This window comes from Cnephaeus nilssonii (assembly GCF_951640355.1).
Source record: "Cnephaeus nilssonii genome assembly, chromosome: 4".
Classification (NCBI taxonomy): Eukaryota; Metazoa; Chordata; class Mammalia; order Chiroptera; family Vespertilionidae; genus Cnephaeus; species Cnephaeus nilssonii.
The window spans coordinates 108,530,733-108,544,142 of record NC_137075.1 but is presented as its reverse complement, the minus strand read 5'-3'; the positions used below and the strand labels follow the sequence as shown (position 1 = coordinate 108,544,142).

Genomic DNA, 13,410 nt, shown 5'->3' with positions numbered 1-13,410 from the left:
GAGAGACTTCTGGGGAACTTGTAACTTCCTTTTTACCCCAGACCCCTCAGGGCACCAGGACATTCCCTCATTGTGGTTGTTATCAAGTTAATTGTCAGCTGTTACTTACGTTAAAGTATCCTGTATCCATCTCTGTAAGAGAAGCACCTGTCCATCATTTCACTTTCACCCTATCCCAGAGGTCTCCCCGCTTTGCTTTGTCCCACCTCCCTAATCCATCACCAATGAATTTCATGTAACTCCCCTCCGTCCCTTTCCTTTGATGGCAATGTATAAACACAGATGTAACCCGCCATTCTCCCGAGCATTATCTCAATTCGTTGAGGTTCTGCTTCCCGGCATATGTCGACAGTTTGGCTAAAATAAACTCACAAAAATTCTTTACAGGTTTCAATGGTTTTTTTACGTTAACAGGGGGTCTGTATGAGTTTTCTGGGGGGTCTGTATTAGTTTCCTGGGGGATGTGTATTAGTTGGCTGGGGGTCTGAATTAGTTGGCTGGGGTGTCTGTATTAGTTTGCTGGGGGTCTGTATTAGTTTGCTGGGCGTCTGTATTAGTTTGGGGGTCTGTATTAGTTTCCGGGGGGGGGGTCTGTATTAGTTTGCTGGGGGCTCTGTATTAGTTTCCTGGGGGGGGTCTGTATTAGTTTGCTGGGGATGTCTGTATTAGTTTGTGGGGTCTGTATTAGTTTGCTGGGGGGTCTGTATTAGTTTGGGGGGTCTGTATTAGTTTGGCGGAGAGGTCTGTATTAGTTTGCTGGGGGCTCTGTATTAGTTTCCTGGGGGGGTCTGTATTAGTTTGTGGGGTCTGTATTAGTTTGCTGGGAAGGGGTCTGTATTAGTTTGCTGGGGGCTCTGTATTAGTTTCCTGGGGAGGTCTGTATTAGTTTGCTGGGGATGTCTGTATTAGTTTGTGGGGTCTGTATTAGTTTGCTGGGGATGTCTGTATTAGTTTGTGGGGTCTGTATTAGTTTGCTGGGGGGTCTGTATTAGTTTGGGGGAGGGGTCTGTATTAGTTTGCTGGGGGCTCTGTATTAGTTTCCTGGGGGGGTCTGTATTAGTTTGCTGGGGATGTCTGTATTAGTTTGTGGGGTCTGTATTAGTTTGCTGGGGGGTCTGTATTAGTTTGTGGGGTTGTATTAGTTTGCTGGGAGGGGGTCTGTATTAGTTTGCTGGGGGGTCTGTATTAGTTTCCTGGGGGGTCTGTATTAGTTTGCTGGGGATGTCTGTATTAGTTTCCTGGGGGGTCTGTATTAGTTTGCTGGGGATGTCTGTATTAGTTTGTGGGGTCTGTATTAGTTTGCTGGGAGGGAGTCTGTATTAGTTTGCTGGGGGGTCTGTATTAGTTTGGGGGTGTGGACGAAAGGAGCCACATGCTAACCTGACAAGCTCAGGGGAGGCCTGCGTGACAGTCTTGCAAACTCAGAGGCCTAAAGTCACCACAAAAGCTGGTCTGAAAATTAAATATTTAACTACAAACAGGTTATGGTGGGTAGTCATGTCCTAGGACAAGTATTTTCCCTACAAAGATCAACTTAGATCTTTACTGAGCCATTTGCCTTTTTACCTCTAAGGTAACATACCTGTGAGACTTCTGGGGAACTTGTAACTTCCTTTTTACCCCGGACCCCTCAGGGCACCAGGACATTCCCTCATTGTGGTTGTTATCAAGTTAATTGTCAACTGTTAATTATGTTAAAGCATCCTGTATCCATCTCTGTAAGAGAAGCACCTGTTCATCATTTCACTTTCACCCTATCCCAGAGGTCTCCCCGCTTTGCTTTATCCCACCTCCCTAATCCATCAGCAATGAATCTCATGTAACTCCCCTCCGTCCCTCCTTTGATGGCAATGTATAAACACAGGTGTAACCCGCCATTCTTCGGAGCATTATCTCAATTCATTGAGGTTCTGCTTCCCGGCATATGTCGACAGTTTGGCTCAAATAAATTCACAAAAAGTCTTTACAGGTTTCAATGGTTTTTTTTTTCGTTAATAGGGGGTCTGTATTAGTTTTCTGGGGGGTCTGTATTAGTTGGATGGGGGGTATTAGTTTGGGGGGTCTGTATTAGTTGGCTGGGGGGTCTGTATTAGTTGGCTGGGGGGTCTGTATTAGTTTGCTGGGGGATCTGTATTAGTTTGCTAGGGGGTCTGTATTAGTTTTCTGGGGCGTCTGTATTAGTTTGCCGGGGGTGTGTGTATTAGTTTGCTGGGGGGTCTGTATTAGTTTGGGGGGTCCGTATTAGTTTGGGGGATCTGTATTAGTTGGGGGGGTCTGTATTAGTTTGCTGTGGGGGGTGTATTAGTTTGCCGGGGGGGTCTGTATTAGTTTGGGGTGGGAGCAGGGCGGGGAGGTGGGGGGCCCTCTTTATGGGGAGTTTCAGGCAGCGCACTGCGTGTCCTGGAGACTCTCAGCAATGTCGGGAACCACGTCGGGAACCACGTCGGAACACCTGCCAACGGTTACGATGGAAAACGCTGTGTTTTCAACTCAGTAAAACGAGTCGGACAGACAGACCAGGAAAGCGTGTTCACGAACAGGTCTGGCCGAGGACCCGTCTCCTGAAGGAACAGCGAACTCCCGCAGCTCCACCCTGGGGGGTTCCGGCAGAAAGAACGGGAGCAGGAGCCCTCCCTGCGCGTCCTCAGGGCCCTCTGCTGCGAGGCCTGGCGTGGCACCCCTGGAGGCAGGAGGCCGGTCCAGCGTCGGGGGGCAGCGCGGGAAGGCGGGCAGGGCTCCAGCTGGCGGGGTGCACGCATTCCGGGGCCTCTGTGTTAAGTGAATGCACCGGCTGGTGACCAGAAAGCCCACCTCGGGCGTCGCCGTCCGCCCAGGAGGCTGCTCCCAGCAGCTTTGCTCACAAGGGCCCATCAGCCGGAGAGCAATGAGGCTCACAACCCAGGAAGGAGAGCGAGCTGCAGACTCCAGTCCACGAACGCGGACGCCAAGCAGGCGAGGCCAGTGACGTGGGCGCGTGGGCGGAACTGCTGTGGTGACGGGTCACCCCGAGACGGCTGCACGGTGTGGGGTCACCGGCATCCGCCGAACCAGGCCTCAGACCTGCACGTGAATTCCACCTAAAACAACGCGAAGGGACGAGCCTCGGTCCGGGGCAGAGCCACGTGGACAGGGAGGGCAGGGAGAGCGCCGTCCTCTGGTTTATGTCAGACCACGTTCCTCTGGAACAAACCCAGCCAGCCGGTCGCACCGCGCCGGACGATGCTCCCAGTGGCTGATGAAAATGCTCGGCCACCGTGCAAGTCCTGCTCGGCTGAAACTCCTCCTCGACGGCCGACCTTGTTTCCCGTACGAGGTGTCCCCACTGTCAACGGTTTGCCAGCTCGCGGGGGAGCTCCCAGGCCTGCAGCGAGCGGCCCTGCGGGGCCGAGGTGGCAGGTGGCAGTGCCCCCGTCCTGACGCCCCAATTCATGAGGAAACAGCGCCCCCTGCCCTGGAACTGGTAGCTGAAACCCAAGTATGAGCAGCTCACTCTGAATGGCGACTGAAGCAAGAAGACAGTACGTGAGGCTGACAGGCAGTTTCTAACCCCAGGTCTCCAAAGGCAACCCGTTTAAGGCTCCTCCTTGTGCCCTGGCCGGTGTGCTCAGTGGTTAGAGCGCTGGCCTGTGAATTGAAGGATCACGGTTTCGATTCTGGGTTGTAGGTTCGATCCCCAGCCCTCAGGGCACGTGCCCTGACCTCCTTCCTAGGTCCACCCTCACCACTGAGCCACGCTGGCGGCGAGGCCTCTTTTTAAAAGGCAGCTCTAAGAACAGCCCTGCACCCGTGGCCACGAGGGCTCAGCTGGCTCTTGCCCAGCAGTGGGTTCTGTCAGGGCACAGGCCCGGGTGGCCGGCTCCATCCCCGGTGTGGGCGTGGCAGGAGGTGGCCGATCCATGTTTCTCATCATTGATGTTTCTCTCTCCTCCTCTCCCTTACACTCTCTGAAATAATAAAAACATTTTAAAAAATAAGCCTATATTCTTTTACCGCTTTTATAACTTTGAATTTTTTTAGGATAAAATACATTTCAGTCTCCTGATTTAAAAATGTCAGAAACAGAGACTGAGTCTAATGCTTTTATTGTCCTAACAGATGCAGTTGCCAGGTAATCTCTGATTTCCAAATGGGAGCTAAGAATTGTAACTGAAATGAAAACCTAAATTACACAAAACTCTAGTTCCTTTTACTGACATCAGACATTCTCCCTCACGGACAAGAACTGGAGCCACAGGGTGTGGGGCCGCAGCTGCGGCACGTGGAGGCGGGGCAGGGAGTCGGCGGGGGGGGGGGGGGGCCAGACACGCGAGCACGGCTGCTGAGCTCCCTCCGGGACAGACGAGGCTTCCAGAGCCCCCGCCTCGCAGCTTCTGTTTCCAGGAAAGACAGGCGGGTCCTGCCCTCCCGCAGGCGGAGACTGCTGTCCGGCCCGCCACGGCGGGAAAGGCGCGGGCCGAGCTCAGACACCGGCAGAGGCGGCCGCCGGCCCCGGGCGCCCGCCGCGCTAGGAGCTGAGCACGATCAGCCGGTGCAGCTGGTACAGGAAGGGGCTCTTGCCCCGGCCGCCCTCCCGCTCCGCCTGCTCCATGACCAGCTTCGGGTCCACCTGCGGCACAAAAGCACACGTCAGGCGTGGCACTGGGCACAGAGGAAAGCCAAGTGAAGGAGGAAAGCACGCACACGCACAGGCACAGGCACAGGCACACGCACAGGCACACGCACAGGCACATGCACACACACACGCACAGGCTCATGCACACGCACAGGCACACGCACAGGCACACGCACACACACGCACGCACACGCACAGGCGTGGAGGCAGCGGAAAGGCGTTTCCAAGCAGTGTTTCCAGGTCACCTCTCCAAGCACAGCCCCGCTGAGTCACCTGCCTTCAACCCACCCGAACGGCACGGAGTCCTCCCTCGGGCTCCCCCCACGCTCCTGTGTGGGCGTGACGTGACGTGACGTGACTTCACTATAAGCGTACAAAGCAGCACGTTTCCTAAAGCGCTGATCAACCTCACAATGAAGTTCTGCTCTGAGCTTCACTCCCGGGAAACGGCGGGGGCCGCTGGGCCCCGCACAGACCGTCCCCGCACAGCCCTTCCCCGCCCGGCCCTTCCCCCCACGGCCCGTCCCCCCACAGCCCGTCCCCCCACGGCCCGTCCCCCCACGGCCCGTCCCCCCACGGCCCGTCCCCCCACGGCCCGTCCCCCCACAGCCCTTCCCCGCCCGGCCCGTCCCCGCAGAACAGGCTCGGGACGGCCCTGAGGCTCTGACGACGAAGCCGGTCAAGGGCACACGGAGCGAGGGCACGTGGCCGCGGGGAGGGCCTCCGCACGGACTGGCTGAGGGGGGGGGCCTCGTCAGCGGCCTTCACCAGGACAGCCAGCTCTGAGTTAAAGCGTAGACCCCTCCTGGGCCCTTTTCCTCGACCCCACATCGCACCCCGTTCTCCACCCTCCCGGGGGAGGGCCCCGCCCCGCCCAGACCATGATGCTAAGGGCTGAGCTGGGCCCAGGTTCCCTGCCGAGGCTCAGACCCAATGCGATGAGGCCAGGAGGTGACCAGGGTTGGACGAAGGGGTGCGGGTGGGACCCCAGAGCTCCCCACCACACAGCTCGAGGGTGGCTGTGCACGGGCGGGAACAGGGTCTGCTCGCGCCAGCTCCTTCCCAGCCTCCGGCCTCTGAGACGGTGAGTGAACGGCTGCTGGTTGGCCCGCCCCGGGAGGTGGCTGTGACAACGCCCCGACACTCAGGCTTCCTGCTCCACCCACAGCCCCAGGGCAGGACCAGGCCGAGTGTCTGGTCCAGAAACGGGGGTCTGCGCGGCCTCCATAGCTAGCCGCCTGCTCTCGGGCCGCCGCCACTCACCTGGTTCCACTCGTACGGCTTCTCAGGCCACTTAGGGGCCGTTCTCGCTCTCGGCTTCAGCTGACAGAACAAACTAGAAGTTGCAAAAGAGAATCAGTCATCCACTGCGCTTTTCCTGAAGAGTCCACCCCACACCTTCCCGCGGAATCGCTGAGACCACGCACGCAGAGCAGGCTCAGGGCGCCGCAGGCCCCATGCGCCCACGCACCCCACCGTGCAGGCGGCCGGAGCCAGGCCTGCAGGCCCCGCCCCCACGCCTCTGCCCGAGCACGGCGACCAGCGGGGACGCCCCACAGCACGACTCTGAGGGGCGCCGGCCAGGGCGGTTCTCTGCGCAGACGGCCCTGCGCACCTCACAGGCTCCCTTTTTTTAAAAAAAAATATATTTTATTGATTTTTTACAGAGAGGAAGGGACAGGGATAGAGAGCTAGAAACATCTGTGAGAGAGAAACATCAATCAGCTGCCTCTTGCACACCTCCTACTGGGGATGTGCCCGCAACCAAGGTACATGCCCTTGACCGGAATCGAACCTGGGACCCTTGAGTCCGCAGGCCGACGCTCTATCCACTGAGCCAAACTGGTTTCGGCCTCACAGGCTGCCTTACCTGCGACGTGTGAGTATTTTCGTGAGGAGCAGGGAGGAGAGAGAACCACACCAGCCTCTCTCCCAGCTGCTCCCAGCTCTGCTCGCCCCTGTCACAGGCCCACAACTAGGACTCCCACCCAACGCGGGACACACGCCTCCTGCTCACCCAGCTCAGGGCGCTGTCTCGGGCGGAGGGACCTGCCACCAGCCCCGGTCTGGCTGGGTTTGGCAGTGGGGTCCAGGCAGTGGGGAGACGGGGTTCAGGATGTTTGTCCCTGATCTCCTTCCTGGGGGAGGCTCACAGGCCGAGCTCAGCCTGCAGGCCCTGCCCCTAAGAAACCCACAGCCACTGCACTTGGAAAGGGTCCCTCGGTTCCATTTTCCTCAGATCACCCTACATGAGGGTGCCCCCCAGCTCCTGCCCGGGGCCTATGACACAGTCAGGCGGCTGCTCCCCGGTGAGCTGGTGGCGAGCCGGGACCTCTAGATGCCGCCTCAGCCCTGGAGCGTCAGTCACCGCCCGACCAGCCTATCCCGCCCCAAACTCCTGGGAGGGCGCAGAGGGCTGGAGGCTGCGGAGGCGAGCGCACCACTCACCCCAGGAGCTTCTGGCGGACGCTGTCCTGCAGCTGCGAGACCCTCTCTGGGCCCAGGTGCCTGGCCCCGTTGGGCCCGTCGCACACCAGCTTGTTGATGGCGGCCCTGAGGATGTTGATCTGCAGAGAAAGAGGCGGGGCACTCGGTGGCCCTGGGGCAGCTGACTCACTGCAGCTCCCGCTCAGCACGGCCCTGCCCAGAGCCATGACCCCCCCCCCCCCCCCGCCCCCGTCTCCCAGCAAATTCAGACACAAGTCACTTCCGCTGCCACTGCCGTCACTTAAGAAACTAGCGAAAATCAGCAAGGAAGGTTCCACTGAGCACAAGGCACTCCCTGAGCCTGGAGCCCCCGGGGCTGTGAGCACACGCTCTGCTCCTGGGTCGCAGACCCTCCTCCTGCTCCGCGTGTGACGTCTGCGGGGAACTGTGTGGAGCGGCTGTGCGGGAGCCCCGGCGGGAGGCTAGCAGGTCATGAGCATGGAACGCTACGGCGTGCGCGGGGCCTGGCTGCCTCCACCTCCTCAGGAGAGCTGTCCCTCCCGTCCCCACAGCCCTGAGCGAGCCCCGCTGCGCACTGCCGGGCGTCCGAGCAGAACAGGAGCGCAGACCACTGCCCGGCGGGACACGCCAGGAGGCAGCCTCACCTCGACCACGTCCTCCACGCTGAACCGCACGTCGAAGGCCAGCTCCATGTCGTGCTCGGGCAGGATGGGCGCCCCGCTGGCTGGGCTCCACCCCAGGCCGCAGAGGGCTCCGGTGTAGCTCTTCCCGTCCGGGTCCACCCTAAGCGGCGAGGCGCGGGGTTGGCGCTGCGTCCGCGAGGACGGCGCTGACCCCGAGATCACGGGTCCTGCCAGCCCAGGCGCACCACGCGCGTCTGGTGCCGGCTCTCTTGCGTGTCCACGCCACAAGCGGGGGAGTGCACAGTCATCAACGACACGGTAGCCGACCACCGCCTAGCGCCCCACTTCTCCCCTTCGGCAGGTGAGGCGCCTGTGTCTGCCACTGCCGCTGCCCGCCGCCCCCGCGGCCCCCCACGCGCCTCCTCGGCGAGGCTGCGGAGAAGGGGCGCCCGAGTGGCACTGCCTGGGCTCCTGCTGACAACTGGCTGCTAGACGTCAAGCCACGAACCCAGCGCAGCCATCACAGCGTCAGAGCCACGTGCCGGCTCCACCCGTCTCCTCTGCCCGTTGCACTCGCACTCCTGGGGAGGCCGCGTGGACCTGCCTGAGCCCCAGCCGCCCTCAGCCAAGTCCAGGCACAGGACACCCATGGTCTCCGAGGCTCCCGGCCCGCCAGCACAGGGCGCCCGCCGGCACACGGTGCCCACAAGGACAGGGCGCCCGCCGGCACACGGTGCCCACAAGGACAGGGCGCCCGCCGGCACACGGTGCCCACAAGGACAGGGCGCCCGCCGGCACACGGTGCCCACAAGGACAGGGCGCCCGCCGGCAGCAGGTGCGTGGCGGCCCGTCTGCGGCAACCACCTTCTCCCGACCCGGTTGGTTCTCACCGAGGCCTGCGGTACCTGAGCTCCATCACCGGGGCGAACAGCATGCTGAGCAGGGCGGGCAGCCCGGGGATGTGCGGCAGCAGGGACGTCTCCCTCAGCAGCATGGTGGACCCTGTGGACAGGCGTGCGGGACCCTGTGCAGAAGCCCCGCTGCTGCCCTGGCCCCGCAGTCACACCCGCAGCCACGGCCCCGGGGCCGGCCCCACACCCTGCACACAGACGCCTGGTCCCAGGCTCAGCCGCAGCCGTGGCGGGACCTCTGCTCGGGCCTTCTCCCCGTCCTCCTCGCCAGGCGGTGGGCCTGCAGGGCCGCGACTTGGACGGCTCCCCTCTGCAGCGCAGGCCGTGAAGCGTGAGGGGGCAGCTGCTCTGGGGCAGGAGAGGCCGCGGCTCCCCTCTCAGACCGGCCTCCGGAGCAGCCCAGACCACACGCGGCACTAGCCCCAGGACGGGGCCTGCGGAGGGGAGAGGAGCCGGAGGGCCAGCCGCACTCACCCGTCGCGTTGACGGAAAGCGAGGCCGCCACCAGCACCCGCTGGTGCAGGTCCTCGGGGGCGTCGCTGATGGCCACCGAGTTGATGCTCTCCTTCTCGATCCAAACGCGCCTGGAGGAGGGCACAGGCGCTGTGGGTCCCGCCTGGGCGTGTGGATGCCCACCCGGACGGGTCCCCGGCGCAGAGGCAGGGAGCCCCCCTCCCCTGCACCACTGCCCCTCTCCCTCCCACCCCCACCTCAGGGATCGCACCCACTCCCTGGCTTCAAGCATCACCCATGTGCTGACAGCGCCCCAATCTCCACTCCCCCCCCCGACTCCGTCTTTCCTCCGCCCCAGGCAGGCCACCCAGGGAGGGACGTGCAGAGGAAACTCCCGGTTAGCGTCCCTCCCACGTCACCCTGCGGACGCCACCCCACACGCCCGGGAGAGCGGAGAGCAGAGAGCGGTGGGCTCTGGGCCTGGCCCCACGGGGGACAGCGGCTGGCCTGCGTGCTCCCTCCCGGGACCTTCGGCCCGAAACGCAGCGCACCCCGGAGCGCCCGCCGCAGGTCCCCGGCCGCTGTGGGGCCCAAGGTGCTCAGCCAGCGGCCTGGGCGGAGCTCTCACCTCTAACCCGACCCCGGACCCTGTGCTGCTGGTCCCGGGCTGAGGAGCCAGGCTTCCCTGGCAGCCAGTGCCCGCAGGAAAGGCACCTCGCACCAGCTCTGCAGCCCCTCTGCTCCCCCCCCGACTCCCCCTCCACTGAGTGCACTCTCTCCAGGGAGGCTCACCCCTGCGCTGGACCGTCCCGCCTGGCCCCCCTCGCCCACCACACACCATGGCCGCCTGCACCCTTGAGGCCTCAAGGTCTCGGGAAAACCTCCCTGTGTGGGGGCCCTCCCGATGCCTCCTTAATGCTGTGGCCCCCAGACCCTCTTCACCTGCCACGTAATGACCACTTTCTCCTGCGTACCCCACACTGGACCCGTAATTTTTGGGAGGTCACTGACTGCACTGTTCACTACTGACCCCCCCAAAACTGTGCAGTTCTCAGAACCTGGGGGCAGTCCCAGGTTTGCTGAATAACAACGATAATAAGGACAGAAAAAACAAAGTCTTTGATGGAAAATACTCAAAAACATCTTACACAGAATGGCTTTCAGATCAGAGGGAGGGAGGGAGGGAGGGAGGGAGGGAGGGAGGGAGGGAGGGAGGGAGGGAGGGAGGGGGAGGAAGGGGGAGGGAGGGGGAGGGAGAGAGAGGGAGGGAGGGAAAGGCTGGGACAGTTAGAAAAGGTAATAGGCGCTCACACGTTAGGGTACAGGGAGCCATTTCCAACGAGCTCTGTACACGTGGGAGCAAGAGTGAACGGCCACGGGAACGAGCGAACCGTACCTGAACTTGGATATTCTGGTCAAACTGTGGCACTTCAGCTCATAGGGGTTAAAAGGCCCGTGAAGTACTGCCTGTGCACACAACACACATGTTACGAGGAAGCAAGATACCCGCCTTCACGTGCATTTGAAACCCAAAAGTCAGCTCTATTTTTAAAAAGAAGATGTGCCTGCCGGCGTGGCTCCGTGGCTGAGCATCGGCCTGTGAACCTGGAGGTCACGTTCCATTCCCGGTGAGGGCTCAGGCCCGGGCTGCGGGGCAACCCATCAGTGGTTCTCCCTCACCTTGATGTTCTGTCTCCCCCTCCTGTCCTCTCTGAGAGCAACAGAAAGCTTTTAAAGCAGCCACGTCCTCGAGATCGGCGGGAACAGTCCCGGCAGGATCCCAGATGAAACCGCTCCTCCCTCGCCGCGCACACTGCAGAGCCTCTGCCCAAGGCCACGCGAGCACTCCAGCCCGGGGGGGGGGGGGGGGGGGGGGGAGGGCGTCCTCTCCCGCAGCGCCCAGCGCAGGGCGGTGCAGGCAGCACGGAGAGGCGGAGCCCTGGCGGGACAGGGGGGGACGCCACAGCCGGTGCCCTCTCCCCACAGGCAGGCCACAGGAGCCCGGCGTGCGCCGTTTCCTCCCCGATAACAAGCCCGCTCCCCTTCGGAAAGGCTGGTCTGAAAAGGGACTAGCCCTGCGGGTGTGGCTCAGTGGCTGAGAGTGTCAGCCCGCACAGCGAAGGGTCTTGGGTTCGATTCCCAGTCAAGGGTACGAGCGTGGGTTGTGGTTCGCTCCCCACCCCCAGTCTGTGTGTGAGTGGGAGACCACCAGTGTGTCTTTTTCACATCAATGTTACTCTCTCTCCATCTCCCTCCCTCCCTCCCACTCTCTCTGAAAAGCAATGGAACAAATACCCTCAGATGAAGATTAACAAAAACCTACCTACGTAAAAAGCCAGCGACCAGAACGCCGTAATGACCACAACGGCTGGTCGCTATGACGCCCACTGCAGCCAGCGAACTGGCCCGATTGGGGCGTGGGGCCAGCCAGCCAACCTCCTGTGGCCCCTGCCCCCAGCCAGCCCCACCCAGATCGGCCCAGAGCCCCTGCCCCCACCAGCTCCACCCCCAATTGGCCCTCCCACTTTGATCAGGGGTGGGACCCACTGCCCAGCCCTGATCAGGCCCCGATCAGGGAGGTCCCGGCCGGCCAACCTCCCACTGTCTCCTCCCGACAGGCCTGGCCCCAATCCGCCTCGAATGGGGACGGGACGGCCGGACCCCACCAGTGCATGAATTTGTGCACTGGGCCTCTAGTAAATAAGTAACACACATTGCTTATTTACTGTGTTTGAGAAAGACAAGTCCAAGCGTTCCCTACAGCAAACCCCAGGTTTCTCTTGGTAACAGGCTCCCCGGAGGAAGAGGCCGGGGAGCCAGGAGAATGGTCGTGCCCGCGCCCACCTGGGGTTGGCAGCGCGAGTGAGGTTGGGAGGTACCTTGTGGTTTGGGGGCCCCAGCTTGTTGGAGGAAAAGCTGTCCAGCAAGACCCGGATCAGGTGCTTCTCACTGTCCTTCACAGGGGACGGCACACACATGTCAGTCACGTGTTCTGATTTGGAAAAGAGACCCTTGAGAGCTTCGTGGCTTTGCTGAACAAAATGAGAAAAGCTCGTTTTACTACAAGGAAAGTCTGTATGAAAAGCCCTTGATTCCAAACTAACCCAAGTGTTTCTTAGGCGTGACCTTCCCAGCTGACCTCCGGGGACTGAGGTGTCCGGAGGTGACTCTACCAAAGACACTGTCAACCAGACACGAGCAGCGGGCCGGGCTTCCCGAGGGCTCGGCCCACACCTTCACAGCCTTTCCGCCACCGGCGCTGGGGAGCGAGGGGTGTGGCGAGCGAGAAGCTGGCAGAGCGCTTTCTGCACACGCGGTGCTGGTGGCCGGGGATGTCACCAGGACCGTGTGTCCCAGATGGGACCCACAAGGGGCAGCTCTGGCTCACAGCCCCGCCCCCCCGCCTCTCCGCAGGATGACAGGATGAACCCCCGCCTGCAACAGCAGCCTCGGAAGCGCCCTCTCCACCCGCAGACCCAGAGAAGCCGCTGCAAAGGGTTGTGACATTTTAAATGCCTGAATGATGGGAAACCAACCACCACCAGCAGCCACCACAGTCTGAGAAACCTAGCAGACCCAAGAGGGCAGCTCAGGTCCTAACAGGACTCACACCCGCGCCCCGCCCCCTCCCGCGGCCCCGCCCCAGGGCCCGGGCGCACCCGGGACTCATAGCACTCCTCGGCCAGCTCGGCGTGGCCCTCCTCGATGAGCACATCCCTGACGTTGACGAAGTCCTGCAGCCCCGACGACAGGTACAGGTCCACGTGCAGGACGCTGTGCACCACGGAGAAGACCTTGACGAGCAGCGCGCGGCCGCTGACCAGGGCGGCGAAGCGCCGGCTGGCCTCTCCGCTCCAGTGCTCGCCGCACACCAGGGACCTCGCCGACGGGCGCAGCCTGCAGACCTTGAACTCCAGCGCCTGCGGGCGAGGGCAGGGCTGGCCAGGTCTGAGCCAGCCACCCCAAGGGTCTGCCCTGTGATTCACGGCGCTCTCGTAAACCCACTCTAGCCCGGCCCGTGTGGCTCAGTGGTTGAGCTGGTCCCATAAACCAGGAAGTCACTAGCTCTGTTCCGGGTCAGGGCATCGGCCCAGATTTCCGGCTGGTCCCCAGTGGGGGGCGTGCCGGAGGCAGCCGATCGATGATTCTCTCTCACATGGATGTGTCTACCTCTCTCTCCCTCTCCCTTCCGCTCCGTAACCAATAAAAAAGCACCGAGCTGAGTGAGGCTCCAGGGGAGAGGCCTGGTTCGCTCCTCAGCAGCAATGCAGGTGCAGGAGGCCTGCCTCATCCTGACAGACAGCCGGTCCATCTGTCTCCGGCCACCGGAAGTCTCCCTGGTTTCAATATGACCAGAAACCTT

The 13,410-nt window shown here is 61.6% G+C and overlaps 1 protein-coding gene across 1 annotated transcript in view; it reads right to left on the bottom strand.

Annotated features, from left to right (window-relative positions):
- Positions 1-4,134: 4,134 nt before the first annotated feature.
- The window catches only part of TDRD9 (tudor domain containing 9), a 54,474-nt gene continuing 45,198 nt past the window's right edge, over positions 4,135-13,410 (bottom strand). The window contains exons 29-37 of the mRNA XM_079768699.1: positions 12,707-12,967; positions 11,927-12,079; positions 10,444-10,514; positions 9,069-9,178; positions 8,589-8,685; positions 7,705-7,843; positions 7,061-7,179; positions 5,876-5,948; positions 4,135-4,606 (exon numbers count right to left, since the gene is read on the bottom strand). Of these exons, the coding sequence (XP_079624825.1) occupies positions 4,505-4,606; positions 5,876-5,948; positions 7,061-7,179; positions 7,705-7,843; positions 8,589-8,685; positions 9,069-9,178; positions 10,444-10,514; positions 11,927-12,079; positions 12,707-12,967 (1,125 nt within the window). The 3' untranslated portion in view covers positions 4,135-4,504. The remainder of the gene's footprint in view (positions 4,607-5,875; positions 5,949-7,060; positions 7,180-7,704; positions 7,844-8,588; positions 8,686-9,068; positions 9,179-10,443; positions 10,515-11,926; positions 12,080-12,706; positions 12,968-13,410) is intronic.